The 20,330-nt window shown below is 38.8% G+C and overlaps 1 protein-coding gene across 1 annotated transcript; it reads left to right on the plus strand.

Annotated features, from left to right (window-relative positions):
* The first annotated feature begins 5,726 nt into the window (after positions 1-5,726).
* On the plus strand, positions 5,727-19,917 carry LOC134815717 (protein FAM193A-like). The gene is made up of 17 exons (XM_063824292.1): positions 5,727-5,771; positions 6,211-6,289; positions 6,433-6,506; positions 6,734-6,832; positions 7,081-7,220; positions 7,342-7,516; positions 7,661-7,811; positions 8,460-8,547; positions 8,941-9,117; positions 9,296-9,403; positions 9,600-9,778; positions 12,392-12,580; positions 12,755-13,653; positions 13,782-14,466; positions 16,358-16,389; positions 19,410-19,459; positions 19,641-19,917. Exons 1-17 carry the CDS (start codon positions 5,727-5,729, stop codon positions 19,729-19,731), a joined length of 3,261 nt encoding a protein of 1,086 aa, XP_063680362.1. The 3' UTR covers positions 19,732-19,917.
* The last annotated feature ends 413 nt before the right edge of the window (positions 19,918-20,330 follow it).

Genomic DNA, 20,330 nt, shown 5'->3' on the forward strand with positions numbered 1-20,330 from the left:
AGTCCTCCTTCTCTTCCTTCTGAGTCCTCCTCCTGAGTCCTCCTCCTCCTCCCTCTCAGTCATCCTCCTCAGTCATCCTCCTCAGCCATCCTCCCCAGCCATCCTCCTCAGCCATCCTCCTCAGTACTCCTCAGTCCTCCTCCTTCTCAGTCATCGTCAGTCCTCCTCCTCAGTCCTCCTCAGTCCTCCTCCTCCTCCTGGGTCCTCCTCCTCCTCCTCCTCCTGGGTCCTCCTGGGTCTTCCTGATCCTCCCCAGTCCTCTTCCTCCTCCCCTCCTCAGTCCTCCTCCTACTCTTCCTCCTCGTCCTCAGTCCTCCTCATCAGTCCTCAACAGTTCTCCTCCTCCCCAGTCCTCCTCCTCCTCCTGGGGCCTTTTCCTGGGTCCTCCTCCTGGGTCCTCCTCCTCCTGGGTCCTCCTCCTCCTGGGTCCTTCTCCTCCTCCTCCTCAGTCCTCTTCCTCCTCTTCCTCCTCCTCCTCCCTCTCAGCCATCCTCCTCAGCCATCCTCCTCAGCCATCCTCCTCAGTCCTCCTCCTTCTCAGTCCTCCTCCTCCTCCTCAGTCATCCTCCTCAGTTCTCCTCCTCCTCCTCCTAGGTCCTCCTTCTGGGTCCTCTTCCTCCTCCTCCTCCTGGGTCTTCCTGATCCTTCTCCTCCCTCTCAGTCATCCTCCTCAGTCATCCTCCTCAGTCATCCTCCTCAGCCATCCTCCTCAGCCATCCATCTCAGCCATCCTCCTCAGTACTCTTCAGTACTCTTGAGTCCTCAAATGTTTGTCCGCTAATGTCCACCAATGTCCGCTAATGTCCACCAATGTCCATCCAAGTCCGCCAATGTCCGTCCGGGTCCGCCAATGTCCGTCCGAGTCCGCCAATGTCCGTCCGGGTCCGCCAATGTCCGTCCGTGTCCGCCAATGTCCCAAAAAACACGTCCGTTGTCTCATAGAATCCAAAAAGGACAGGACATAGGCAGACATAGACGGACATGACACCCCCCCCCCCCAACAACCTTAAGACCATTCATTGTCGACAGTAGACCCATAACATATACATATCAATCAACTGTTCTTGGACTAAGCAATAAGCATTGACAACAAGCTTACGGTCAAGGCCAAGGGTCACACAAATTTCAAACTCAAACAATGATGGTTTGCCTGGTACAGGATCACCCAAAACTCCACCCACCACAGAGGTCTGAATGCAAGCTCACTCAGAATGCTCTTCAGAACAGTAGTACTCACAAAACTTCTATATGCTGCTCCAATTATGCAATATGGCTAAAAGATAACCTCGATACTTTTAAAGACTTTTATGCCAGGGTCCTCTTGAAGGTAAGCAGGGCCACTCACCATCCTCCCAAAGATTTGACCTCTGTCGCGCTTGGGATTCCTCCCCTTGAGATATACTACAAGATGGTCACTATAAAATTCTTGATAAGAGCACTTACAAGTGACCCATTTATGCAAGGGGTCATCTTGCAGCTAGAGGAGGCAAAAGCCCATCAATACTAGCACCATATTATCAAGATACATAAGTTTCTAACGCAGACAACTGGGACCAACAAACTGAACAGAAGCAAAATAGACCTTCTGACTAGTGTCCAGAACGGTGTTGTCAGCTACTCAAAAGAAGTAATAACCCACTTCATGGACTTTACATGGAATAAACATCTCCTGCTAAATCCAAGAATAAATCAGAGTGAGGATACTGGATAACATTGATGAAAGGAGCAAAAAATTCTTTCCTCGCCGCGCTATTCAAGCAGAAGCACAGACACCAAAGTTCTTTCTTAAGAGGGAATGTTAAAAAACTTTTGAGATAATGGCCAGCATCAAAAAATTTTGGTGACGGGTCTGAATTCTTTAACCAAAATTTTTTTTCGGGTCAAGAAGTATCCCTGTAATCCTTCAGAAACCATTAGAACCATTCGCCTCCCCTCAACCACCTAAAATGCCAAAATTTGTCAAAAACCTGTCAACAGTGCTTAAAAACCTTGGATTTTTAAGTGGTCTTTAAGCAGTTTTGTCAGAAAACGGCAGAATATAACTCATTATTATATAAGTTCACTCAATCAGCCCTAATTCAAGACAAACTTCGAGCATTTTACTGAAAATTTTGTGTTCAAATGAGCATAACTTGAGTCATTACAACTTCTCTGATGCGTGTCACTCTGGCCAGTTTATTGCCATTTTGAAAATCTTTCAGACTAACTTAATGCAAATTTTAAGTTTCCACCCATTCAAATACCAGACTTTTTAAACGTTGGCGAATTTATGATTTCAAGGGACCTGAACTAGGGATAGGAGGTTCAATGTAGTATAGTGTTATTCTTTTAGGGATTGTTCACATATTATATTAACCAGATAGATAAAACAACACATGATGTACATGCACATAATATATAAAGAAAAGCTCTTATGATATGATTTTGTATCAGGATAACATAATTTGACCTATTTTTATTGGTCTCCTGCCATTTTCTTGCACTTTTGAAACAACGTTTTAATCTCATATAACCTATCCACTGACCATAGATATTAAACAATACCAAATTTATAACCTCAAACTGTATAATTTGGGAGACCTCAATTTAAATTCTAGACTCTAAAATAAATTCTCCAAATACAGTAAAACCCCGATTTACCGCGGAATTTGGGGGAAGGAAACATTCGCGGTAAATCAGTGTTTGCGGTAAATCGGGTAGCGGAAAATCGGGGTTTTACTGTAGTCTCTAGTTTGTGCATGTCAAGTTTCGAAAAAATGTCATGAAGACTCTAGGAAAAATTGTCATTTCAGGGTAATTTGAACAGCATAAATTTTGGGTCATTTTTTGTCAAATTTTTATGAAATTGTATATATGAACTCAGGAGATCAGCAGCTACAAGTAGAGCACCCGAAAACTATGTTTTGGGGTAAGATAAAGGTACCTTTTGGTGAGAAATGGATCATACTCAAAGTAGGCTTTGACAATAGCATGTATTTGAAAAGCCTAGTGCAGCAAAGTATACAAATTTCGAGAGCTATGTAACATATTTGATATCTGGACCAGTTGTAACATAATTTAAATCGATTAACAATGAAAATAAGAGCTTAATATCTAGCTGGTTGCTCTTTCATAAACTAATCTACAGAGTACAGATGTTTAAAACCGTACCAATGTTTTGTGAACACAGCATTATATAAGCACTTGAAACAAGCCATAACCTTGACTAGGATAACAATCTCAAATTGGTTTTAAGATAAGACATCAACTGTTCACATTAAACTTGGTCAACTCATGTTACAAATGTTAAGTTCTGGTTGTCTTCAGCACTGATTATGTTGAACCATTGTTGAGTTAGTCCGACAGGAGGGCCCACTTTTGCTGGTCCTCTGTGAAACAGTGCGAGAGGCTGCCCCACATCTGAGAATGACACATATGATGAGAAGTGCAATAGCTGTAACCAAAATCACACTGAACACTCCGACTATTAGGTTGCTGCTGTCCACTCCTGAAAGTATGTGTTAATCTAAGTAGTATAAAATGGACCAGCTTAGTGGCAGTATAGTGCAGAGACTAGTAAGTCTCTGTGACATTGCTAACGTGGAGGTTAGGGCTCTGTTAGGTCTTTGTAGAAGGTGTATAACTACTAGAAAATGACGGAAAATGTAATAATGACGAAAATGTCACCTCGTGCCGAAGCCCCTGGCAAAAATAATTCTTGCAAAATACACTTCCTCAACTGTTGGTTTCCTTATAAGATCATTAAGCTCCTTTTATTGACTTGTAACCAGTTAAAGTAAACCCTTTATTTACCATAACTCTTTGGATAATAGCAAATTGCAACTGTAAATCGAGGTATAATTTTCATTAGTTTACTCCTAAAGCATATTATAGTTTCGAGATATCATGACCGGTAAAGTATAGCCAGGTTAATTGATGGGTTACTGAGCTCATAATTACTATTTGTCTCTATGAATACATATGTTACATATGGGTACTGGCTAGAGAGGCTACCAGGTTATTCGTTAGAATTGAAATGAAAAGAGAGTATTAATTAATAAGTTACATCCTTTCTCCGTCAATTAGTAATCGTACGATTATAAGTATTCTAGTCAGATTTTACTACTACTCAATGAAGCAATAAGTTTTATTTTACATTCCTACTATTACTACTACTTACTTAATAGTACATAGCTTAAACTGTTCTTTTAGGTGATGTATTCTCGCTCATTATTAGCAATGTTAAATAACTGTAGGGTACTGCGATGAGAGAGTAATGTATAGTATAACTTAGCTAGACTGTAAGCAATTTTGTGTATTGTATTTTGAATTTTTCTGCACAAAGAAATGCTTGATACAGATATAAACTACATTTATAACTGAAACTTGATGACACACAAAACTAACGTTATAAAATAAAGTAGAAACTATTGTCCTAGTAGGGATTTATGTGATAACGTAAGTATATTATTCATGTAAGCATTATTTATCATTAGTGTATGCTTCTACAGTGCACTCTAAAGCACTCTACAGTGCTTTAGTAGAATGTCCTAACACTCTTTATAATCTCATATTGTATTTGCTGATGTAGTCGAGCTCAAAGTCGCATGATCTGGAATTGTTCACATACAGAGTGTCCATTGGACAATGGACACCCTGTATGTGAACAATTCCAGATCAAAAACTTGGACACTGTCCAAGTTTTTTCGTTGATAACTCGCCTGGACTCCCCGCTTAGCAAGTCATGTGCCATAATGCCCCAGTGTCTGTGTTAACAACTTAAAGACTTCAGGGCACAACTCTATAAGAACACTGTTCATTCTTCAGGCATATATTTCTTCAAAGTTGAGGATGTTTATAGAGCCGATTCTGAGCACAAGTGACTGTCTCCATTGTATTAATGGATCCCATGTGCAGTCATGCAATAAGTTTAGCTGCTAATATTTGTATCTGATATTAATCAATTTATGGTGATTGTACTTTTTAAAAGTGAGTGATTTGTGAAAGGTTGCTAACTTTTGGCCGTTCCTACATGAATTAGCAATGCATCAAAGTACAAAGTTGTTAAGCATTCCCATGTTTCTTAGTTCTGACTTAATATATTTTGTAAAGGTTGAGAAAGTTTTCTGATTTGTATTTTATATGTCAAGAAAAGTATCTCCCTCCCTTCTCGAGGGGTTGCTAATCTCCCTCCTTAACTCTTTTCTTCCTTCTTCAGCGCAAAGAAAATGTCCCTTTACCTCTGAATGTTGAGTCTTCAAAATCCGTTGTTAGATTTGGAGCATCGCTGTAATTTGTTGTCATCGCAGCTAAGGCTGATACTATTAATCAGTTTATATTTATCTTATTTACTCTCTGTCCATATAATCTTTGGCAAAGTATACAAAGCTACGACAAAATAACGTCATAACTTAAATAAGATCATAATCAAGGATGCAACTGCAATGCTCTTTAGTAATTAAGTTTTAGTTAAGTAATTAACCTACGAAACAGAAGGCAAATTCTCAAAATATGAATATTTTTATTTCACCCAATGTTTGTTAAGAAAGATTTTGAATTTGTGTGACGGATTTAGTTGATTGTAATGGACTTCCTCAATTATCAAACTCTGCTATTGTCAGCATTGTAATGATCATAACGGGCATAATATAATAACAAAGGGTTTTGACATTCTTCAGCGTATTTGTTTATTTTAATTATTCAACAACATTTTATCGATTAAATCATAATCATTCTTCCGTTCTAGGATGTCCAGCTTGGAATTGAAGTTCAGCGTTACCAGCGAAAGTGATGTAAGTAACTAAACTGTTTTAGACCGCCCCAAATTTAATGTCGTTTACGTAACGCGCGGTATATTTTTAGCGATTCAATATTAATATATTTCGCGCAAAACGCGCACGATTTATTATTTGCAAGTTTGCACGAGCACCGCTATCTAATAATGAACAGATACAACAGGTAATTTCTGTCTGATGTCATCCTCAACAACGGCCTTCTTAGCCCTAACCGTGTATAAATTACACATAATCTACGCTACCATTCTTCCCCATCTAAGACTACAGTCCATTACCTTTCCGAGCTATGAAGCATGATACATTGGCCGATCTGTAGTAATTTAAAATATCCTGCGTCATCAGTCATGAGTCATGCTAACTTCGTTAATACGCTGATAATGCTTTTAAGTGGTTCAGTGCTGCTGTTAATGCATGCTACACTAACATTTATCGCCAGGTCCTAGCGGAGGGTGGTGCTTTAGCTCCGGGCAAGTGCTTATTGTGCCAGAAAGTTCAGCCCAAATCCGCAAAAAACAGTACGTGCTTTTTGTGATAACTTCAAATAATTTTATCAGTATATTTTAAAGAGTATCATAGTACCATGTGTGCCCTTGAACTTTGAGGGTCAAAAAGTTTCAAGTTTTATAAATGCGAAATAATAATATTTTTGTTATTTCAGATGAGGATCCAGAGAACAAGTTTTTCTGGGTTTGCTGCGAGTGCAGACAAATTGACAGCACTGATCTACTACTGGTGAGATTTAGCGCATACCACATACCTACATATGGAGATATTGCAGCCTGTTATTTTGCGTTCGGAATTTGCATTCGCAGATGACTATAATGCAATGTTGAGAACGTGATAATTGTATGCTGTAAGGTGTGAACTCTACTTAAAAGCGAAGTTACTTAGTTAAAATCTTTACTGGCATGAAAACGGGAATTATTCTTGCTTCCCTGCAATAACATGTGCTATTCCAGGGCAATGATCTGAAATTAGGTAACATATACGACATATTGGGGGAAACGAGAGGTCCCAGTAATCGGTACAAGTCTGACATTGACTCTCAGGCAGCCCAGGTTTCTACTCGCAATTTAATTTATAATAAGTTTAATTTAAAGTAGCAACTTAGCTGGTTCATTAGTCTGTAATTGGAGCTTCTGATCGGCAATTTCAGAATTATTTCAGAAAAATGCTAATTTCTGTACATGGTAAAGATTTTAAAACTTCCAACTCTCAGCAAATCTTCCCTAATTGCTCATACACATTGAAAACGCTCCTTTTAATATGATCCATTGACCATTCCTCATTCTCTTCTATTTTTCAGCTGATGTGGGTAGAGTTGCGGCACACTGTGAGGTGTATTTACCGCAAAGCTGGCACAGAGCTAGCAATTGATCACATGCTTGACGTAGAGAAGATGAAATCTCTCGTTCACAAGTTCGTAACCTCAGCGAATGCTGAAACGTAAGAAAAGTTTAGGAATGTTGAGATTTATAATTGATAAAAAATATTTCGATTCTTATGATACTGTTTCTCGAAGAAAAACAAAACAATTGATGTGTCTAATTTAATTTCTCCACCGTAGGCTATGCGAAAGAGGTCCACAGCAGCTTTATCACCAGCTGGAAACTCAAGGGAGGGAATACGTGGAGGAAGTTAAGTTTCACCTCCTAGAGCATCTCCTCTGTCATCCCTCCTCTATTGGGATACCTCAACATGCTCGCGAATTCGCCCAGACTCTTCTTGATGAATATGAACAGGTGCGAAGAATCTCGTGCTAAATGCTAATCATATTGGAGTTTGTTTAACTATCAAACGAATTCAATCCAATCAGACTATAATCTGGCTGCGATTCAATTACACAAATATAATCCCATCTCATTACCTTCTCTTATGTCATGCAGCTCTTGTGCGCAACCATTACTCTGCAATCGTTCCTGGTGGAGTTGGAAGACGAGCACATGGCAAAGTTTGGCATTACCTGGATGTTAGTTAACCAGCATCTCTTCCACCAAGTCGTCTACTCAGATCCTATCATTCAGAAAAGCTTACCTGGTAAGTTTTACTGTGCTGTGTTTTTGTAGTTTTTTAGTTGTTTTCTTGTTCCTGTAATTCTTCAAGTTACTTCAACTTCTGTATATTATGTTAACTATAAAATCCGATTCCTTTCTCTTGCATTTTTCTGTTTCAACGGACTGATTACAATAAAAATGCGGTTCAAGTGCGGTAAAAGCACGATAAGCACGAGTTGTACACAGCTCGCTTTAGCGTGTACTCGTGTAACAGCTTTATATCATGCAGGTTAAAGTCCTATGTAGAACATTATACTGTGTACTGTGTAATGTCTATTGTCTTCAAGACACTGAACATACAGCGTCTCTCAACATGGCACTATTGTATAGGGGCTGTTGTGAATATGAGAGGTGGTGTGAATATGAGAGGTGGTGTGAATATGAGAGGTGGTGTGAATATGATCTGGTATTTGATGTATCGCACATCTACCAACAGTGCTTGTAATTCACTATCTGCTTGTAATGACCGGCAATAAATTACCAAAGTAATGAGTCCGTTGTAAACAGAGGAAGTGTAACAGACATGTAATGTTGGTGAGTAGTAACAGATAATGAGTATTTAGCGTGTAATGACAGATAACGACTAATGAGCGTGTAATTACAGATAATGAGTTCTCTCTCTCTGTTGCAGGAGTTTGTATCCAGTTAAAGTACGGAGAACTGCAGCAGGCCAGTAACACTAACTCAAAGTTCGAGAGTTACAGCTCCGTGTATTACAGGTTTGTAATTGGGTTCTCTCTCTCTCAAGAAACAGTAACTGCTCTGTTTTTATCTTAACTTACACAGTAACTTTCATGAAAATATGAAACACATTATATTATGTTGCTTGATGGTAGAAGTAAAACTAATAGACCACATCCTAGTGATGATCTGTTGCAGCCTGTAACTATACATTATCTGTAACTATACATTATACATTATCAATCGTTCTCATGTCCCTAAGATCAAGAGTTATTGGTGCAATTTGAGCTCTGTGTTGGCAAGGTAGCAAACGTGACGTCGAATATAATTCAAACTGTCCCGTGAAACCAGACACCCTCAAATGCTAACTGTATTTTTAACGTTCATCTGATCCGTTGTTAATTCTCCCAAAACATGCTGCTTGTCTTCAGACTAAAAGCGTTCGAAGAGGAGATGGTTCGAATAGAGCAGCAGTGGATCAAAGCAATAGTCTCGCTGGCCAGTTTTGTGAACAACGAGAAGGTGGCCAGTAGCGAGAAGGATCACGAGGAGTGGGAGTTTCTGAGCAGACAACATCTCATCCATGCTCGGGAGAGGGCCATCAAAAAGTATGATTCTTTTGTTTTCTGCGGAATGCAATTTTATATGCTCATATTATACAGTATACAGATAATAATATATTAATAGGTGGGACAGTGTGTTATTGTTGAATGTATGAGTGTAATGTAATAACAGTCTTTAGCCGTGTCAGAATATGTCAACGCTTTTTAGCCGGCCTTGTTCCAGGAATTTAATCAAGGACGAGGGACAAGCCTCATTTGAAAACGGGGACGAGAATCTGCCGTCATCTTTAAAAGGAAAATTTATCTTCGCTTCTCAGAATTCGACGAAAAGGTGAGAAAATCGCGCCATTTTTCTGATCAATGCAGCAGTTGTAGTTGCAGTCTCTCATTCAAATGCTTTTCAGTTTGAAGTGAATTTGAAATAAACTTTATAAATTTTCGGTGCACACTAGGTTTTTCAATCATTTTTGAAATCATCGTTTATTTGAATCATTTCATCGTAAATTCTGTATTCTATTAAATTTCAGTCAAGAAGATTCAGACTCGAACAAAGAAGAAAAGATCGAGAACATTCCATCTTCGCTTCTGGGACATAAGAAACTTTTCATAAAACACACAATTCCCGCCCCACCTATTTATCCCAAAACACAACTTAAAGCCGCCAGCGAAGTCCTCAAAAGTGTCAAAGTAGACAAGCTCTCGTCAGGTAAACCTAAATATGACTATTGTTGTTCTTACCTACCTTATTTAGTTTCAAGTAACTTGAATAGGGATTATAATCTTATAATATCACGTACATAACATTGACCACTAGAAACTGAGTAGTGTTTTCGTGCTTTATGATACGTCATGACTAACTCACATTTACTCTCACACTATGACTAATCATGACTTTGGCTGTGAACGATATTTTTTGATGCGGTAAAAATTTTCGATTAGGTTATAGAACTTTGTCGTCAACGTCAACTAAAGAACCGTACTTTTTACAGTATAGAGCTACAGGGTGAGTTGAAAATAGTGTGTGGAATGTAAATTTTATAAGCTGTAGATGAAGGAGAGCAATTAGAACATAACTGATTTTACACTCTCTCGAAAATAGTTTTCGACTGGCGGGTTTGGTCGGCACACGTCAACTTATCCAGAATCATATAATATATAATACAAGTAATGGAGTGTAGCACCCAAGCCACAAAGAAGAACAGATTTGATGTCCTAACCGTGTGGATTAGGCACCAGTTTTCAGAGGATGTTTAACCATTATCAGCTTTAGAGTGGTGTCATAGAGGATGTCAGGAAAACACACAGGACTGGAGCACAAACCCAGCTGATATTATACAGCCATCCTATTCAGGACTCATGTCTCATACACTCTGTATATAATGTATATTTATTTGTGGAATAAACACATTTAAGAAGTGACCTTTGCGTCCCTGTAGCTAGGCTGTGGTAACCTGATGAGCTTACATGAATATACCATCGACCTACCAGTGACCTTCTCTCGACTTTTTGTGCCAATGTGCATATATACACTCTTTATATGTTGTTTTTTGTGGAATAAACACATGTAAGCGGTGACTTTTGCGTCCATATTGTAAGGAAGTATTGTATGCAAGACTTTGCATAATATTCAGCCTCGCAGAATGCTGTGATCCTATTGGCTAGTGTTATGCTCACACTCCCTCCTCATTGGATAACGGCGTTAACATCCTCACATTCCAACTGATCTGAATTCTACTGCAGTAATTTAACACATTCACTCTGCTCACTGCTGTTAATAATGTTATACACCTCAATTGTACAATTGTATTGTTTACTTTCACATAATCTCGTACAGATCTACTACTTGTGTGTAGGATGGTGATTGTAATATAATACCTACTGCAGTATGTAGCAGGTGTCTGCAGTATATCTTCATGTTAAGCGGTGACCTTTGCGTTCCTTTGGTAATCTGATTATCTTAGTGTACGTGTTCTTATGGCCATGGTAATTCAATGGTTTCTGAGATGTTGGTGTCTACAGATTGCAGCGATCCTATTGGCTGTGGGCTCCGTACTCTATCCTCATTCGATATTGGGGCTAATTTAGTCACAGTTACATTGATCTAATTATCGCATAACTCTGCAAAAACATACCAGTAACCTTCTTGGAACTTTTTACGCACATGCACTCTGTGTTTTATATCATAATTCTGTGGAATAAACACACATAACTGGTAACTTTTGCGTCCATGTTGTAATCTGAGAAGCTTTTAATTCATATGGTAATCTAATATGCAGGACTTTGCAGCCTCGCAGAATGCTGTGATCCTATAGGCTGTGTTAAGTTCACACTTCCTTATCATTCGATAATGGCATTAACGTCCTCACATTTCCACTGATCTTGTTTCTGTTGCAGTAGTTTAATGTTGTTCCTTTCACATCATCGTACTCCTTTTGTGTGTAAAACATGTACCCTGCTGTTAATGTTGTAGACGAGCTCTAGTACTGGGTTGGTTGCCAGGGTACCATTTAAACTCAGCACTACAAATATTGGTATTCTCCAGCTTTGGCTTTACTCTTTCATTATGCCCTAATAGCCTAATACCGCGACCGAGTCGCTTTGAATTATTATACGCATTTGTTTTTGATTATTTTAGTAAATTTAGGCTTGTCACTGGATGCGAACTGGCATGGTGATCCGGCTGGTATATTATAGTTGTTGCGTGCTTGCAATTATTTTGTGGATAAGGTAATTAATTGTCAAATATCAACTTTCAACTATAGTGTACGAAAAACCCTCTAGTCGAAAGCTACAGTAGTATTGCCAGACCCCAGTTCATTTTTTACGGAGATTTATGTTAACAGGAAACGATGTAAAGATGTAACAGAGTCTATATATTTTATTGTTGCCATGGTGTGCCCAGTCCCCATTCATCGTAGTCCGATAGTTTGTAAAAATGTAAAATCAGGTATGTTTTAATTTCTCTTCTTCATCAAGCTCCATACTGTAAAAAGTACGGAGTTTTATTTGACGTTGACGACTAAGTTCTGAGTATTCCCTAATCGATACTTTTTATCACACCAAAAACATCAATCACAGCCAACGTTATGATTAGTCATAGCGTGAGAGTAATTAATGTGAGTTAGTTTTGTCCATTATTAATGGACTTCGCTCACTTCCGACATTATTTACAAAAAAATAAGGCATAAATCAAAATTATAAAAATGCTGAAATTGGGTTTAACGGATAGTCACTTTTTGGTAAATTTGTGTTTATTTATACCGTTGCCGGGGAGATTTGGTCAAGTTTAAAATATAGTATAGATAAATCTTCTCCTCAGGGTCTATAGAGATAAAAGCTACTCGTGTAGAAGATGACTCTTCGTGTGTGTGCGACTGTGCAGCTTGTACCACTCTAATGGACTCACTGGCGGCTAACGAACCTACTGACGAGGAATCTTCTCCCACAGAGGAATCATCGCCGTTAGAGAAGAATTGGGTTCACATACTCAACGATATCAAGGACGTTGGTCAGTCAATATCAAGATATTATTGGTCAATAATATAATATTAAATATTTGTATCTATTCTATATATTATGCGCATAACATTCAGAACTGGTCCGGTCAGTTATTAGTCTTATGAGTCCATGACTAGTAAAGCTCCTGTTAAAAAAACATGTCTAATAACGACCCCATTTGCAGGTTGTGACAGCAGTACGCAGACTATAGACGACGGAGAGGACCGTCCCTCGTCAGAACGGCGCCTCTCCACCAGCTCCATGTCATCCAAGGATTCAGACAAGCCTAAATACTGCGCGTGTTGCTACTGCGAACTGGTCGGGCATCCCAACCCCTCCGCACAAAACTCGCACAATTATGAGATCTTCCGAGAGAAACTGCGGAAAAAGTTAGAGTACAAGAGAAATCCGGAAAAAGCGCGGCGAGAGCTCTGTGCAGAGCACCAGAACAATTTCAATCTAAAAGTGGACGCTCAATCAAACAATGTCAGTAAGAATGAAAATGATTGTCAGGGGAGGCCAGCTAATGCTGTAGATAGTCGGAGCGTGGAGGAATTGGTTTCATTTATCGAGGGTAAGGATGGCAAGGAAACGAAACGAAGGAAAAGGAAGAGCAAGCCAAAGGATCACAGTAAAAATGAAGATGCAAGGAAAGAATCTTCCTCTGGACCAAAAGCGATGGACAAAGCAGACAAATTGTCGGAAACAACAAATATGGACGCTTCACCATCGTTAGAAACGAGAAGTGAGCGTCGGAGCCAGAGTAGCGAATCAAATCTCTCTTCGAACAACACAGCTCCTCCGATGAGTGTTGAGACGGAGATGAAAACCGACGAAAAGGAAGACGAAGAGAAGCCACTAACGTTCTCTTTCCACCTGGATAAATACGATAGTCTGAGCAAGGAACAACGTGCTCTCCTCCTCTGCGGTTACAGAATAGATGACCATCCCATGTATCGCAAACAAACCCAGCAGATTGAGTCCATGAAGCTGCCGCGTGAAATGATGGATCGTTCTAACCGCAATAACATGCCCAACGGCAAGCTGATGCCGACATTCCAGTTCTTGAAAACTATGGATAAGGTATTAATGTATATTCAGTGTTAAGTAGAAATTTCAACAATTTACTGATCGTGTAATTCTTAAATTTGGGAGTGTTTTATTATCAAGATTCGATCATTGCCCGATTAATTAAAAGTTATCCATTTCAGGAGGCTGATCTTGCTGCTGAACCTCAGGACAAAACGGAATCAGAGAAGGCCAGAGAGGCTATCATCGTTGAGACCTTGAAGAAAGAGCGGCCCAAACCAGAGCCATCTTCGAAACCAAAGATCAATGTTAAAGAGGCCTATCACGGGAAGAATGCTGGAAAACCCATCACTCTACCAAAGTCTGCCCAAAGATCAAAACCTGTTATCAACTCGAACACGCCTTACGGTCCACCTCCCCCTCCGCCAAAAGTTAACAATGTCGAGTCGAAACCTATTTCAACCAAACAAATCGAACAAATAAAAGTTATCCCTTCCAAACCAGATTCACCAAAACTTGCTCCAATCCAGAAATCTCCAGTCTCTCAAAAGAAAGTTTTACTGAACCAGAAGCCTGTTGAACTCCCAAAACAGATCAAGGAGAACCAACTCCCGACGAAGCAGTCTGTCCAGCCGCCGGCAAAGCCAGAACAAGCTCCAATTGACAACAAATCAGTTGCTGCTAAAGGGAAGGCGCTGCAGGGAAAGGTCACCAAACAGCCCCTCAAGGAAACTAGAAGTGATCCAGCCCCGAAAAGGCCCGCTGAGCAGAAGTGTGTCTTCAAGGAAGAGTCGAAGGCCAAGGAAGATGATACATCAGCCAAGAAGAAGAAGTTCAAGAAGAAGAAGAAGAGGAACGAGAGTTTAGGTATGTTCCTTAAATACTTTTTATCATCATATCATATTCATTATTCGTTATCATATTTATTGTTATTCAGTCACAAAACACCCTAGGTTTTGCGGCTGAATAATAATAAATAAGAACTGGTGGTGATTATAACACTCACTTGTTAAGCAGTGTAGAGCACTAGCAACCTGCCCTGCCAGCAGTGACGGTACCAACACAAGTACTCCACTGGGACATGTACTGCAGTCCACCACACCTGCGGAAGAGAGAGCCGCGCACGGCATGCACGTGCGCGCGTGATCTGATAACTGCTCCTCGAACTTACAGTCTCCTAGTTGGAGGTGGAATGTTTGGAAATTAAATTTTAAAATACAAAATAAACTAGCTCCACAAAATGCGCCAATCATAAACCATTAAATTCACAAATAACCAACATTACTATGGTTTATGGTGAGACACTTCAAAATTGTCAGTATTTGATGAAGAGACTTTAACTCACTAAAACTGCACGTGTAGGTGACTGTAAGATATTTCCCCACCCCACGACAAGGGTCACCAAACACCTCATTATTTGCATTAATCTCGCACGTCTTCTGATCATCACAAGCTCCTGATACTATCCCCAAGGATCCTGTTGCGTGGCAACTCCTTGTTGGTTCGCCGTAACTTGCTGACTCAATCGTAATGAAACCAGTTTCACATGTTATCTTCAGAGTTTGATTTTCTCTCACTTTCGGGGTCGTTATTGAAGTGGAGGATATGGTGATGAGTATTATCACTGCTGATAATGACACTGTTGACATATCCACATGGATCTACCAAATATGTCACGTTAATCTTTTAGATAATAATGGTTACCCAATCAATACTCAATAAGTCACCTTTCCTTAATCATGTGATCTCTTATTGACTAAAAATACGTCCAGACATTTAAGATTATGAAATAAACGATACCTGGCATTGTAAACGAAAAGATAATTGGGTCAACGAAAGATAATTCAGAGGCACAGTAATATGGGTAGACCAAAAATAAATCAAGTACCAAATGTACGAATAAAATTACAGCTGCAGACACTGCAAAAAGGCTGAAAAGCTACAAATACAAACAATCAGTTTGTAAGTGTTACCTTATATTTAAACAAATAATGACATCAGTTGTTTAGCCACAGTCTAGTGAGTTTACCAAACTTCTCCCAAACATATTGCCTTATTTGTGCAAAATCGTATAATTTTCCTTTAATTGAGATAAGTTTCTTTGGAGGATGTCCTCTAATTGAGATAAGGTTCTTTAGAGCTGATGTCCAAGGTGGAGTAATTACTTCTTTCCCCCAAATCATCATTTTAAGTGAAATGATGACCGACCATCTTAGCATCTTTGGAACACTCCTGTTTATTATGTATTGCTCATTTAAAGCTTGTGCAAATGAGGGAAGCAAGAAAGCGGCCTATTTCTTAATAATTATAGCGGGCTCACGTAGATTTGGGGTTGCAACCCTTTATGCTGACATAAAAGCTGTACCGAAAGGGCCGTGACCGAAAATCAATTAGACCGCGAATAGGTTCCCTGACTGCGGTCGACCAAATTATTTATCTATTATTATATCGGGTCTCAATAAGAGGTCTCGACTGCCTTGGCATCAAACCTTGGCAATCGGTAATTTTTCCTCTGGCCCAGAGTCAGCTGACCCTAGGGACCAGAGGATAAAGGCGTAGAGACTGTGTGTATCTACAAAAGTGGTTATTTTTACAAGAGACAGGGCTTGCAACGCAAGGGAAGAAAAACGGGAGAAACAAACACAAAATGCATATTAAATGACTTAGCAAATACAAATTCAATCTATTATTATTATTATACTACTCCGATCATAGTTATTCTCAAGTGTCCATATGTTTAACAAACTCTCATTTTCAGATGACATTTTCCTGCCAAAGTGCGAAGTTGATGTAAGTCTCTTTTAAGTCTCCCTTAACTTACCATTATGTACTCTAGTAGCAGGGAATAGTTGAGTGTGCACTTCGATGTACACGATTTCTGACAACACAGGGTTGTTTGTTAGATCATTCTTAACCAAAATCGTTTAGGTACGCAATTTGTGTCGCTAGACATAACCCTACAGGGCAACTTTTCTAAATTACCCTCAGTCGCGTATACGGGATTTTTGTATTTCAGCTCCTGAAGGTCATAGAGACTTCAATTTTAGCTTAAAATTACCGCAATTGCCATATTTATATACAAGTTATGAAGCAATATAAGGTCTCCAGTGCTTTGTTTTATAGATATTGACAAAAAACTGTTTTTTGGCTCAGCGAACCAAAAATGGGACTGAATTTTGGTAACTTGAACTAGGAAAATCGTAGAGACTTGAATTTTAGCTTAAAATGAGCGCAAACATCACATTTATATACAACTTATAAAGCAATATAAGCCATTTAATGCTTATTTGTTAAGATATTGACAAAAATCGGTCATTTTGGCTACACGCGTGAGGAAAAATACCAAATTGGGCAACAACTTTGGTCTTTTTTTGACCAGTTTTGTGCTCAAGTTATTAAAATGTGCTTTGATGTTGTAGATCGGGTGTTTTCTTCCAATATGAGTTTCGGTATAAATCCGGAAGCACCCGGTTCATGGGTGATAGGGGTTAAAAACCCTAAAATGTCAGGTGATGGGCGAGACAATTGTCTGAATTTGGTTATAAAAACACTTGCACTCTTTGCTAGGGTTTGCTTTTTTCTGCTACATCGATCCGATTTCTAACTACTAATCATCCCCCACTACATCATTCTCTTTTAGATACATGATTTCTATAAGTTCTTAAAGGTACATCCGGCATGATGTAAAGTCTATAGCAAAGCATTTTAATGTGGTTTTAACAAGTTGCAAGATATTCAAGTTCACTAATAAAATAAAGATTGTAGGTTATCCTTCTTTTACATAATATTGAGCAATTGTGGGCTTTTTGAGGGGGAGGCTATAAAATGGCCAAATATAACTTTAACGTAAACGACCCAATAATAATATTAAACGTAGAATGAAACTACTTAAAACTTATACAGATTCATGGTATCCTGTTTCAAGACGCTTGCTCCTGATTTTTAGCAACAATATCAACTGACCCCACGACGTTGTAATATAATTGTGGGTAGGCAATCACTTGATCTATAAGTTTTGAACGGTAGTTTTTAAAAATAATTACATTCTACAAACATTATACGCTCCTACTATGCAATTACTAGCCTCTGGATTAAGTCCCAATCATCTGTCCATATTTAAATGGTGTTTCTGGACAGATAGATGGTGTATGATGCCCTCATGCTAATTTCAGCGATCTTCATGCAGGCCTTTTTCTCTTTAGTGTTTACGATCAGGTGCAGTGGTTCATAAAGGTTTGGAGGATGCAGTTGTAAATGCCTCGAACTGCTACTGTCTGGAGCTTGCAATCTCTTCTGTCAATTGCTGATATCTCTTCATATTCTTTTCTCTTGATCAGAAAAGTTCTCTTCATTCAGATGCACATTCTTCGCTTTATCTGAATAGATCACTAGATCTGGTCTCAGTGGTATTACACTAGTTAATGTAATATCTAACAATAAAGTTTATAAGTGCTAAAATTTCGAACTAGCGGACCATATTCGGAGGAGAAATTTGGGACACTTTTTTGCTTGGAAATACTGATTTAATCGAATTTTAACCACAAAAATGACTCCCAATAATATTCTTATGGAGAGTGTGGATAAATATTAAATATTTAAAATAATACAGGTTTGACTATGAAGTTGCGTCAATAATCATGTAAAGAATAATAGATAACCTACAATCTTCGTTTGGTAAACCGATTTGGTATCTTTCCTCACATGTGTAGCCAAAATTACTCGATATGTAAAAGAACGATAACCTACAATCTTTGTTTTATTAGTGAACTTGAATATCTTGCAACTTTTAAGACCACATTAAAATGCTTTGATATAGACTTTACATCATGCCGGATGTACCTTTAAGAACTTATAGAAATCATGTATCTAAAAGAGAATGATGTAGAGGGGGATGATTAGTAGTTAGAAATCGGATCGATGTAGCAGAAAAAAGCAAACCCTAGCAAAGAGTGCAAGTGTTTTTATAACCAAATTCAGACAATTGTCTCGCCCATCGCCTGACATTTTAGGGTTTTTAACCCCTATCACCCATGAACCGGGTGCTTCCGGATTTATACCGAAACCAATAGGCCATATTGGAAGAAAACACCCGATCTACAACATCAAAGCACATTTCAATAACTTGAGCACAAAACTGGTCAAAAAAAGACCAAAGTTGTTGCCCAATTTGGTATTTTTCCTCACGCATGTAGCCAAAATGACCGATTTTTGTCAATATCTTAACAAATAAGCATTAAAGGGCTTATATTGCTTTATAAGTTGTATATAAATGTGATGTTTGCGCTCATTTTAAGCTAAAATTCAAGTCTCTACGATTTTCCTAGTTCAAGTTACCAAAATTCAGTCCCATTTTTGGTTCGCTGAGCCAAAAAGCAGTTTTTTGTCAATATCTATAAAACAAAGCACTGGAGACCTTATGTTGCTTCATAACTTGTATATAAATATGGCCATTGCGGTAATTTTAAGCTGAAATAGAAGTCTCTATGACCTTCAGGAGCTGAAATACAAAAATCCCGTATACGCGACTGAGGGTAATTTAGAAAAGTTGCCCTGTAGGGTTATGTCTAGCGACACGAATTGCGTACCTAAACGATTTTGGTTAAGAATGATCTAACAAACAACCCTGTGTTGTCAGAAATCGTGTACATCGAAGTGCACACTCAACTATTCCCAGCTACTGGAGTATGTGATTATATGAACACAGTTAGCACAATTTCATAGAATTAGATGCAAAATTCTCAATTTTCTGGTTGGTAATGATATGATGAACTTTTGATATAAGGCTGTTATTAAAACCTGGTATTTTTCAGGAGATGGACTATTTGGACGAATCTGAGAGAGAGCTTGAAGCCTTTAAAAGGTAAGTTTTTAAAAATCTTCTCCGCGCACTTCGTTTTTTAGAAGAATCAGTGCTCTTTCCTACTTTTGGTACTAGTTAAGATACTTTTTATGGTGCCGAATTCTTCATTACAATAATTCACATCATACACTGCACTGCACACAACATATTCTCCACATCCAATAAAACACGTGACCTCCAGGTTTTGCATGGACACACAACCCCTGAAGACCCGACAGAAGATCCAACTCAACTGGAAAAATATCAACATCAACGCCAAGAAGCCCATCTGAGCTTGTTCGCCTACAAGTACAATGACTGAACCAACCGTAGAAATTGTAACAGATGAAATTGGTGCCAGACTGTTAATTAATGAGCGTTTTAATTTAAAACTCTGTGCATTTAAAATTTAGATATTGATTGTAGTAGATCTGTCAATCAGCTCTACTTCGAGTTCTACATTCTAAATTTAATATAAATTTTGTATATTTTCTAGTTTTTAGAATTTTATCAAATCGGTTAAACCTATTTGTTATAAAGGGTGTATCAATTCTGTCTCAATTACTGGGGGAAGGGCCTACAAATTCCTTAAAGAGAGAAGCGAGTCCAGTAAACTTGGTAAAATAAAACAGCTCTCAGCTCTGTAAATGGTAAACTGTAAACAAAGAGATGTTGCGCACGCACTGGTGATCCTTGATCAACTTGCTACACGTCGCGTATCCCTTTAGAGGGGTATATGATATCATTAGCAGCGCGTGTTCCGTAAGAGGTCTAACCTTATCTAGCTTTACAGAGAGAGCGGTTACCCAGCTCCCTTGCTCGCTTCTGCGTGCTATTAGTCTAACTCACTCTACACTATAAGCCGAAGCGTGATATATTAATAAGCAGGACC

Source organism: Bolinopsis microptera, chromosome 5 (assembly GCF_026151205.1).
Source record: "Bolinopsis microptera isolate Bmic1 chromosome 5, MBARI_Bmic_1.0, whole genome shotgun sequence".
In the NCBI taxonomy this organism is placed as follows: Eukaryota; Metazoa; Ctenophora; class Tentaculata; order Lobata; family Bolinopsidae; genus Bolinopsis; species Bolinopsis microptera.